Source organism: Anguilla anguilla, chromosome 2 (genome assembly GCF_013347855.1).
Source record: "Anguilla anguilla isolate fAngAng1 chromosome 2, fAngAng1.pri, whole genome shotgun sequence".
NCBI classification, from domain to species: Eukaryota; Metazoa; Chordata; class Actinopteri; order Anguilliformes; family Anguillidae; genus Anguilla; species Anguilla anguilla.
The window spans coordinates 53,889,589-53,901,342 of NC_049202.1; the positions used below are offsets into that span (position 1 = coordinate 53,889,589).

An 11,754-nucleotide genomic window follows, 5' to 3' on the forward strand; every position below is an offset into this window, starting at 1 on the left:
TGTCTCAGATCCATTGCAGAAGGAAACTATGATACAGTACTACATGTGATGTGTCTCTCATGCTGGAATGGAATGTCTTTTCTCCTGAAGTGCATCCTCACTTATCCTTCTGATCCTGGCATCACAGTGTACTGTGCAATATTCAGCGTGACCAGGTGTTTATCTTTGTACAAAAATTATGTTGCAGGTCTGGTGTTACACAGGTTTGTATTGGCTCAGTGTCGAATATAGTTGAGAAAGCATGCGATTCTTTAAGGAGATGAGAATGAAGCAAAATTTCAATTCACCGCATCAAAGGTAAATGATAAAATCCTTCAAAAGAAACAAAAATATAGCCAGCCAAATAACATTAAACATCAAAACCATTGATGTTTCAATTGGAATTGATTATTTTCTGTATAAAACTATTTGGTTCATGGAATCTGAGCGTGTATTGTTGGAAATTTGTGTGTGACTAATATTAGGTTGATCTTGAGCAGCCAATGTCAATCATAATGACCTTTCTCCACTTAGGAAAGATGACTGGCATATAAGGAAACAAATATGCTTAATGTGGTTGCATGTCCCATATTGAGGGTGTTGATTTCACTTCTCAAATCTTCAAGTTCAATTCCAAAGACGATTTATGGCATGAACAGGATGTCATCTGAGAGTTGTGGCAAGTCTGTTAGCATCTTTGCATTGCATGGAAGCCAATCTTCTATTTTCCTAGGATAAGATAGAATCTATGTGAGAATGCATACTTGGTTTCAAAAGTTCTGTCTTCAGTGAGAAGTTTCCATTTGTTGTGATTACCATTTTTAGAATTTGGCACAATACAGTATGCCTTTAACTGATTAATTACAGTCTCTGATTTCTAAATTAATTTCTTATTAATTCTGTCTTCTTGGATAAATATTGGGTTGGTTGCCTAAAGTAAATCTAAAGTATTTATTCTACTTAGGATAGTACAGTGGTTTTCAATATATTTCTACTATGGTTTGTTAAAAATAGGCACCTTGCAACTCTAGCTTTTGAACTATGCCATCTAAAATATGATAGGACTTTATGCTATTTAAAAATTGTATGCTTTTACTTTTAGCCCAATTTGGAATGTCCTGTATTTTAAGACCATTTGTAAATTTCATTACTGTTGCATATTCTGTCAAATTAGTAAAATTCAGATTAGCATGCATGTTTGCAACAGAGGACTACAAGTCCCTCTTCTTCTTCTTTTTGCTGTTTGATACAAGTGGAGTATCTCATCGGTGTAGACAAACTTGTCCATGTTTTACCTTCAGTCTTCACATCAATCCAGTTGCTGGCAAGAAAATGACTGTTGATAATGTCAAGGTTAGCATCAATAAAGCATAGTGATGTAATGGACAGTCCATTGTACACAGTTCACAATTGATAAAGTTATTTTAACACCATGGAAGCTTGAATTTAAAGAAATGGCATTGAATTTACATTATCTGTGGTAGATATGAAGATTATTAAATAAATGCATAGTAACATTGCACAGCACAAACAGAGCACAGACAGAAGTTTAAAACACTTTACATTGGTAAGGTTATTTATTACATCCCTGGAGATCGTATTTTATTGTGTAGGAAGACTGTTTCTGGCTTTAAATTGAGACACAGAACGCAGCTCCTCCTCTAGCTTTCTCAAACTGTTTGAGAATGAGGTAAGATGTCATCTTCAATAACTATTTAACCTATCAGAGTTTTATGTAACTAAGATAGAGTAGTGCAGAAAAGGCTGACAGTGTAAAAAACAATGTTAAGATGAATTTGGATTCAGTGTGGCATGTTGTAAAATAATTGTCAAAAACAAATTATATATATATTAATATATATATATATATATATATATATTATATCACAGCAATTTATCTTATATCTCATGGATTTGACACAGCTGACCTCCAGTAGGTGATGAAGGGGAAAGATCATCACTGATTTTATGTCTTCTAAATATGTTTCTGGTACACCCAATAGGCATAGAATATCTTGTCAAGTGAGTGGCATACATTGTCAGTGACTTCACACTACTAGAAAAAGACACGATAAATAACCATAGTGGTAAATCTGGTAAAAGGTCAGATTGCTAAGGCATGTCCTTGCTGCCAAGACAAAGCGTTTGCCATGCCAGGGAAGCTTCCAGCATGAGAATGGTACCAGCTGCTGCTTTGCTTCTTCAAGTGTTCTCCTAATGTCATATGATGATTCACTTTTACCATTCTAATATAAGACTACTGGAGCATCTTCGACTGGCACTGGTAAGCAGTCCTGTGCCTGTGTATCACTCACTATAAATATGAAAGAAGGACAGTAAGTCTCCAGCAGAGGTTCATGATCGAACTGATCACGAAAAAAGCAAATGCCAATCAAAAGCGTCATTAATTCAGAAAGAAAACATGAAAAAGGGTGAAAAAGGGTATTCAAGAAGATACAACTGTTGCTTTTTTCAGTATCTCTCATCCTGACCATAGCCATTTATCCACACCAGATTTTTGTCAACAACTCTACATGTAAAAACATTGAGTGTGGAATCTTACATTTAATGCTAAGCAGGTGATGGCATCTACAGTAAATGGAGTGTAGTTACTGTAGCTTCAGCAAGTGAACACTGGTGCTTTTCATGGAAATGTTATGCCTTTATGAGTATATCTCTGGATATATCATTTTTTAAAAACTGGCTGTTCAGGAACATTTACTTCTTTGCAGCCTCTTGTCGGTCAAATTGCGGTCAAAGCAATGTGGAATCTGGCAGCCAGCCTCACAGCAGCCTGCAAGCTTAAGCCAGACAGCAGCTGCGAAGGCTGCAATGTTTCACCCCCCATCCCCTTCTTTTACTGGCACTGCTCTGCCTTATAGCTTATATACAAAACGCACAAATGACAACTGTCAAAATAATACTCATGCTCTTGGCTAACAGCCTAAAAACTAAGGTCCTTTTATCTACTTTTTAACATACTGTCATTTCATAGAATTGTCATTTAAAAAGATATGGGTTAGTGTACACTATTCAATGCTGGCTATTTTCCTAAAATGTAAGGAATTTGATTGTACTCCATTGTATCCAGACTTGTTTAATTCTGGATACAGGACAGCAAATGTTAAAATATGCTATACATCATTGCACAGCTTACTATAAGAATTGCTACAGAATTTCCATTCATGAAAAACAAATTACTCTGGGTAAACAACTATGTTACTAGGCTGCCATTTTAACATTCGCTCTAGGACCTACTGTGTTGGGGACTACCTTTATTAACAGCAATTTTTATATAATATTCTGACACGGAACACCCAAAATGGATGTGAATACCGCCAAATTAAAGCTGACGGTCTGAACGTCAACCTCATACACTATTAATTGTTCAATTTCAACTGTTGCTAACACTTATATAATCCCTGGGAAAGTTTAACCTAATTGAGGTACATTCTGCATATTTACATAGCCTACCCTTTGCCTTGCAGATTCCCTCTGGGAGAAATACCGCCAAGAATGGGACGTTGTCGAATATATTGTGGTTGTTGGTTTTGATTACTTGATTACTCTTGCACATTATTATTTTTGCTCTTGCACTGCATGCACACCCACAAATACTATAGTTAACTGGTTAGAGAATAGTAGCCTATTTTGGGGGCTACTTTGTCACTAATGATTTGTATTTTTGCATTGGATTTGGTACATTACTTCCTTATATAGCCTAGTCTCATCACACTTTGCATGAAGTGACTATCCCATTAATAAATCCAATTCATTTTTGAGACAAAAACCTGATGTTTTTTAAAACAAATTTTATTTTCTAGAGTTTGCCAGGGAGTTCCAGCTTAAACAGAAGAAAAAATAATAATAAACAAATATATATATAAATATCCTCTGTACTTCACTGTGGAAGCATCCTAATGTTCTGCCTTTGTGTGGCACCTTTATTCTGGTCATACTCACTTGTCCATGTTGAAGTCAATGGGGAGATTGTTGCTTGCAGATTGTTGTTAACCCTCATTGTGTATAAATTCAGCCCATAAAAATGCACACTTCAGAGGTAGCTAGAAAGAATAGTGCTGATTTTAACGCAGCATAGTTCCCATGAGATATTTATATAATCTAGAATTTAGAAGTGTCTTGTTATGGCTTGACTGCTGAAAAGGTGTCTAATGACCTGTAGATGTAATGCAGTCAGGGAGCTACACTGACCTCACCAGGCAAGTAAGGGCATAACTCCAAATTATGTAGTGGCAAGAAATTATAAACCAGGGTAATGATGAGATGGGTTATACATGTGTTAGAACATTCTGAAGATTGGTTGCCCCAAGATTCTGGACTTGGAGTTTTATTTGGCCCATCATTCATTGATAGAACCCAGTAGACAGTTCAAGTCAAAGCATTCTTCTGTCTTCTTCTGATCTCCTTCTTTCTACTTCTTGATAGTCAGGAAGGACAGCATATTTGCACTTCCTGTTAGTTTTGAAAACCTTTTTGTAAGGTAAGCAGCTGCTTAGTAAGTAGATAATTAAGCCATTTCAAAATCTCAATAATCCTATCCTCTAAGAAAAGATAAGAATAGAAGTGAACTTTCATATATTTTTTTAAATCAGTAAATCACTACAGATTAAGAAATAGCACATAAAGTCTTGTGTTGTTATTGGCTGATATTCTTTTGACCTTTCTGTTTTAAGCTCGACAGATACTGTATTGCATTCCTTGGAGGTTGAAATTTCTCCAGAAGAATGCAACTGGCATAAACACTAAGGAATCCCGGGGCCCTGCCTGTTTGCAGTTGCCTTGGCTCAGCATGAAGACATGGAAGGTCAGCAAACAATGTGGCAGTCCTCTGCCTGCATACAACCAAAGCCCCTCAGTGTCTTATGCACTCCTAGACATCTAACAAGAGGCTTAGAATTTTTATTATACTGTTAATGGCACGGACAGTGTTTCTGCAAAAGATAAACATGTAATCCACAGATATACAAAACATGAATTAAATATTTTATTGTCTAACAATAATTCACCAGGTTCATTTTCTTAAGGACCCTGGAGGTTTGTTTACCTTGATAGTATGTGATAGAATGAGCTTTACATATTCTCCTCTGTCTCATTCAGCATTACATAATGGATTGTACTACTGTGAGAATGAAATACTTGTACACCAAGCTGATTTTAGTCAAAAAACTTTTAAAATATGCTAATTGTATGCTGTTCTGACATGTTTGTCATAATGTATAAAAACATAAAGCAAATTGTACAAAGTCTACTTTTTATTCATAAAAGTGAGTAGTCTTATTCAGTTTCAGGCTAACCAGACATGTCACATAGAAATAGCCAGCATAATGCATTTTTGAAATGTGCCACTATATTATGGGGAACAACATTCCATTGAGATTCACAGATCTCTTTTAGAGAGAATCTTATTTTTGACCTTTGCTTTCATCTGAAGGCCCGCGGATTAAGGAAAGATAAGAATACCAGGGATTATCTCAGAGAAGCATGTGCCTCCTCTTGCTGAAGTGTGAAAAAGATTCCAGGGAGACAGTGTGAGAGAGAACAGCTGCCATATTTACAGACTGTGAGGGAATTTCTACACCTGTTCTCTTGCTAATGGACAGTATAGTATAATATACCATTTTACATCACAATGGTTTTTTTACTACAGCCAATTCATTTCAGCAACACAATGGTAAATTGCTGTTAATAAACATGTTAAGTAGCCAAGCAAGGTTCAATTCGTTGCTACTAAATCAGACCAGTCCTTTCATCTTGCTAAAGAGATGAATTATATGAGCGGGCTCAAACACTATCAGTCAGTTTAATCAAAGTCTGAGGAAAATTTTCCTTGATAAGAATTACTTTTAATTAAAAGATGCCATGCGTGTTTTGATAGTAGGTGTCAACCAAACAGGATTAAACTTTGAAACCATTTATTCTATTAATCCAGGTAAAGGTTACATTAGATGTTTTCCTTCTGTATCACAACCACTTAACCATGTCAATTACCATGAAGATCTCATATTGTGATTGTCCAATAATTTCATTTTATCAGATCCTTCTAAAAAAAATCTTTAGTAGCAAAATTCTCATGGCTTATGCGTTAATGCCACTTCAAGTTAAACATTTCTGCATGAAGCTTGGATAAACTTTCCAATGCAATGGCGTTGCATGAACGTTTTAACAGGCTGCTATTATTAGGTAGTGGGACAGAGTGAGTAGTTAATGCAGCGTTTCTTTTGCAATGAATGTTGTGCTTACCTTGAGTAAAACAATGTAGCAACCTGTACACTGAGCCCACAGAATGGAGTCGGTTGGATCCTTGGGTAAGCTATGACATCTGCCTGACAACACAAGTTATATTTTTACATTATAATGTAAAGTAAACTAATTAAATTAAGCATATTTAATATTGTATTTATACAGGGTAATGCAAGTGGTTCCTTCTTGGCAGGATAGAGATGTAACATTTCCTTATACTGGCCACAATGTTCTACAAAATGAAGAACTAAGCACAGAAGTTTTTTTAGAGAAGAAAATAATGGAGAGAGTGCATTTTATCTGAAAAATACAAAAATAAATGTTATTTCTATTCTAACGACAGCTCAAATTATCTTGTTCTAAGACAAATACCCAGATCGCCCCCAAAAAGGTTTATATTCATATACTGCCATCTAACGATCATTTCATGAAATTACAGTTCTGCAACGTGGCAAAATAATCCATGCATACATTGGGGTCTTTTCCTGCTCAATACATTTAGCAACTGGGTACTTTATAAAAATGTAATGAGACAATGTCATACATTCCATTGGATTTATTATACAGACAACATACCAACATACTTCAGAACACTAATGCCAAGTTTTTAAATATTTGCACTTCCTTGCAGTTTCCAAAAATAAATAAATAAATAAAGTACAGTAAATGACATGCCATTTAAAGTTTAAATCAATACGATCCATATTCAAAAAGTTGAAGGTACTGTATTGGCTAGTAGTCTCCTCGATTGTTTTCCCTATGTGACGTGTATAGTCTGCTCAGTAGTTTAAAGTATTCTGAAAAGCAAGAAAATTGATGCGCAAAGTACAAGGGGGGAAAACACTCAGTATTGACGTTCGTAAGTCCAGAGGCACTTATGCTTACAATGTGGTCAACATTGCTGATTACTGGACATTCCCATACGGTTCAGTAGACCACAGGAGGCAAGTAGACAAAAATATCAACAATAGGTTGTTTGTCCAAATTAAACTTAAAATGTGGTGATTCCAGAACTGACAAAATAATATAAAACACAAAAGTTGAAAAATAAAATAAAAATAAATAAAAGAATTCTCAAAAATCCACAATTGTAAATCTGTAATCAAACTATTTACATGTGGCTATTTACACATTCTCAGCTTTTATGAAATTCCCCCCCCCCCCCCCCCCCCCCTTGTTTGAAACAAGGTATAAGAGAGCGTTCAGTATCTAGGCTTGATTCTAGCCTTTTGATCACCTTTAGAGTCGATTATTGGTTTTTGTCAACATGAGGACCAGATTTCCACCAGTGGAAGTTAAGAAAGCCATTATGAATGATAAAAATGCTTAGGTTTACCAAAGGCATGTGTTTGAAACATTAAGAAGAGAGAGCGCTGGTGAGCTCAGTAATTGCAAATGGCCTGATAGGCCCAGTTCATGACCGAAGATTCCTCATCATAATCAAGGAAAACCCCCAAACAACCGTCTGACAGATCAGAAACACCCTTCAGGAGGAGAGGTGTGGATGTGTCAGTGACTACTGTCCACAGAAGACTTCACAAACAGTACTACAGAAATGTTCACTGTGAGACACAAACCACTACTTAGCAGCAAAAACATGGTTATAGTTTGCTAGTAAGAACCACAAAACCTGCATCGTTCTGTAAAAATGTCTTTACGACAGATGAGAATAAGATTTAGTTGTGTCAGAGTGATGGCAAGAAGGAACTGAAGGAGGCCAAAAGGAACTGCACCCTCACCCCCCACCTTAATCTGTGAAGCATGGTGGTGGGGTTGTTAAGGTTTGGGCATGTATGGCTACCACAGTTGGTAGTTTACTTGTCTTCATTCTTGATGTAACTGCTTATAGCAGCAGCAGAATGAATTCTGAAGTCTACAAAAGCATCTTCTCCGCTCAACTCAACAAAATGCCTCCAAGCTCATTGGATGACGCTTTATCCTACAGCAACCCAGTCAGCCACCCAATCTGAATCCAGTTGAACATGCGTTTCATACTCTGAAGAGAAAGCTTAAGGCAACTAACCTCCAAAGCAAGCAGGAACTGAAGATGGCTGCAATGCATGCCTGGCAGAGAATCACCAAAGACACTCAGCACGTGGCCATGTGTAAGGATCACAGGCCAGAGAGAATATGCAGCAAAGTACTAAACACAACAAAGTACTGATTAGTTTCCTTATACAAAATTAATACATCTCAAACATTATGGTGCCCTGAAATCGGGGGACTATGCATAAAAAGTGCTGTAATTTCTACATAGTGAAACCAAAATGTATGAAAATACCCTCTAATAAAACCTGAGAATCTGCACTTTAACCAAATGAGAATTGTTTGCTTACAGAGTCGTATCAAGAAAAAAAACACACACACACACACATATTTATGGTAAATCAAAACCTTTCAGGTTCTAGGCACTGTGCTGTAGCGGTAAAAAAAGGCCAAGAGGATGCAGGGATATATAACCAAATGTATTGAGTATAAATCCAAGGAAGTTGAGCTATGAGGAACGACTTAAGATGTTTAACCTCTTCAAGCTCAGTAAAAGGAGACTCATGGGTGATTTGACTAAGGCTTTTAAATTCATAAAGGGATCAACAAAGTGAACTACAAAAGATTCTTCAGGTTGAGTTCTGTTAGTAGAACGAGGGGACATACATGGAAATTAGCAAAAGGTACATTCCGTACAGACATTAGAAATAATTTTTTCATGCAGTAGTCAATGTGTGGAATAACCAGCCAAGTCACATAGTAGAGGCAGAAACTCTGTGGATTTTCAAGACTAGGCTTGATACGGCGTTAGATACTACCTATTCTGTAGGTAATCAGAGCACTAATTTAGTCAGGAGAACTGTGAACATTGTTGGGCTGAATGGCCTGTTCTCGTCATTGTGTTATGAATATGGAATACAGAAAAACATATATAAATAAAATGTATACATTAATCATTTTGATTTATGATACAATAATAATTTAATTACATCTAAAATAAATATATTATTAATTATAAATTAAATCTATGAAGTACAATCCTGATTTGCAACCAAATTAATGATAGACACGTAAATCACAAAAAGTTTGTTGTCATCAACTAAACATGATGTGTATTTTTAGTATACGTTCAAATATCGAGGCTAGTTATTTAGTTCTTTTTAAAAAAAAGTAAAAGTACCAAATTAGAGAGATTTTCATCTTGACAAATCAGTAATTAAGGCAGATTTGTAAACCACTTCTGTTCAGATTTTTTTCATCCTTTTGGAACTTCTGGCAAAACCTCTTAGGTTTAATATTTTTGGGTTTAATATGGCCTTAGGGATACAGGAGAACTCTGTCTGCAACCCTGCCATTCCCTCTCAATGCCATCCTGTCTTCATAAACATACACCGTTCCAAATGCGTCACTCTCTGGTGGGGTCTCAATCACCCCCTCAAATGTGAGATGGTGCACTCCAGAGGCATCCCTGTAGTAACCCCCATCGTGATCATGTCCTGCCATGAAACACACTACACATTTGTGAGAGTGTAAAATAGAAAGCACTCTTTCATAGTTCCAGGCAAGACATATGGGATCTGTTGAGTAAGGATGCACAGGCAGGTGACCTAAAAAATAAAAAGCACATTTTTAGTCATGCATGATAAATATGATATGAAACTCTTAAGTAAATGCAGAAAAGCTACACAGCACATGCTTTGCCACTGATTTATTTTACTAATTAAAAAAACAAAAATTTTACTTACTGACAACTACGACTTTTTCAAGTTTCTCATCTGAAAGTGTTAGCAATCTGTCAAGCCAATCAAGCTGGCATTTACTGAATCCTCCATTGAATTTCACAAATCTTCGTTCCGTTCCATCAAATACTGTTTTGTTGAAATACAAAGAAGCACAAGCAGAATGTTACTTGTCCCTTCCCTAACTGCAAAGAAAAAAATAATTCTGTGCACATCTTCAAGTTGCATTTGAAATACTGCTAGTTTTCCCAAGTAGCTGCACGAAGGACACATGGTTAGGATCCACATTCAATACTGTGTTCACTCTCTCATTAGAAATGCAATTTATAGTTCATCAAAACATGGATGAAAACAATAACTAAAATAAGAGTTGCATGCATAATTACCTGGCGGGTGATTGAGGTCATCATTGTTATTGTGTGCTTGTATAATTTCCAGTGCTTCGTAGTATCTCACACTGGGTTCTTTTCGACCGATAAGACTCAGATCATATGCATCAAGTACGGCAACGCGGAAATGTGGAGCAGGACTGAAATGATAAGCATAGCTCTCTTCTGTGTCAGAAACATTTCCGCTTTCAACTGTGTCTTCCAATGCAGTGGTGTCTTCAGACATCGTCGACGTTGTGTCATTCGTGGTTCTGCTGTTCAATGCCGAGATCATGAGCTCGTCTCTACTGAAGTTATAAAATTCATGATTTCCCCACACATGGTGCACTTCAATTGCACTCTTGTCCAGCTCATTCACAACCGTTTTCAGGGCTGTTTCCGAAGCATTGTACTTCTTGTTATACCCATCGATGACATCACCGAGCTGGATAATGAAACTAGGTTTTACTGCCTCTCCTTTCCACTTTTCATTAGCTCTGCGCAGTAAACGCAGGCTATTCCTATAATATCGTTTTCTTGTGTGGTGATAATTAAAACCGTCTTCAATATCAGCATATTGGATGTCGGCAATGACTCCAAATGTAAACAACGGTGGTAAAGTCTCGTCCATTTTTTTAATCCGCGTCAATCTGTTTTTCAGGCTCCCACTCTTTGCCCACCATCTAAGAAAAATGGTTAGTCTGTGTGTGTTTCTGGTCAGCGGCTAAAACAAGTCAAACTGGTTAAACTGTTTGATAGCTAACGACAGCTAACTTCCTTCAGTGGCGATGTACAAGCTTGCTACCTAAATCCACAACAACGCTTTAGATATTGCAGCTATTAATTTCAGAGGCAAAGCGCTATGGGAAACCGAGAAGCTACTGCAACACGGTTGATTGAATACAACGCGAAAAAACATGGCTATTTTGCTTGTATCATTTTAGATTGAATTAAGACTGGTGTTTTTCAACTCTTCAGTTACCTGAGGAATGTTCCTTCGGAAACGCCATTGTTACGAAAAGTACATTTAAACTTCAACATCAAAACACAGCGCTTCCTGTATCTTACCGTACTCAACGACGACGTTCAAAATAATGCAAAGAAGGACGTTTGTCAAAATGTTATTCTCATTCTGCACTACATCGCCATCTATCTAGGATGTCTGAATAGTGCACTGTTGTCAAACTCAGGTCCTGGACAGGTCCTGGAGCGCCGCAGTGTCAATGCCATCTTAAAAAGGGTTGGTGCGCGTGCAGGTTTTTGTTACAACCAAGGCTTAAGACAAATGAGCAGGTGCCCCATGACCCCCACCTGTAGCCTGGCTCTCGCAAAAAAAAAATACGCTATGATGAAATATAAATGGTAAACGGACTGCTTTTATATAGCGCTTTTATCCAAAGCGCTTTACAATTGATGCCTCT

At 36.9% G+C, this 11,754-nt stretch overlaps 1 protein-coding gene across 2 annotated transcripts; it reads right to left on the reverse strand.

Annotated features, from left to right (window-relative positions):
* Positions 1-9,389: 9,389 nt before the first annotated feature.
* adprm (ADP-ribose/CDP-alcohol diphosphatase, manganese-dependent) lies at positions 9,390-11,418 on the reverse strand. 2 transcript variants are annotated; one of them, XM_035403847.1, is made up of 4 exons: positions 11,402-11,418; positions 10,352-11,016; positions 9,972-10,094; positions 9,390-9,833 (listed from the first exon to the last, which is right to left on the reverse strand). In XM_035403847.1, the coding sequence occupies exons 2-4, from the start codon at positions 10,962-10,964 to the stop codon at positions 9,544-9,546; spliced, it is 1,026 nt and encodes a 341-aa protein (XP_035259738.1). In that variant the 5' UTR covers positions 10,965-11,016; positions 11,402-11,418; the 3' UTR covers positions 9,390-9,543. The 2 variants fall into 2 exon arrangements, with proteins under 2 accessions (XP_035259738.1, XP_035259736.1); XM_035403845.1 differs by having other exon boundaries at positions 11,316-11,408.
* Positions 11,419-11,754: the final 336 nt, after the last annotated feature.

Bases quoted from the DNA above. Each gene is read 5' to 3' on its own strand.
- adprm (XM_035403845.1), bottom strand. From the start codon at position 11,374: ATGTTGAAGTTTAAATGTACTTTTCGTAACAATGGCGTTTCCGAAGGA. The intron at 11,017-11,315 runs GTAACTGAAGAG...CATTTTTCTTAG, and splicing joins TCCGAAGGAACATTCCTCAG to ATGGTGGGCAAAGAGTGGGA. The intron at 9,834-9,971 runs GTAAGTAAAATT...TTTATTTTTTAG, and splicing joins TGAAAAAGTCGTAGTTGTCA to GTCACCTGCCTGTGCATCCT.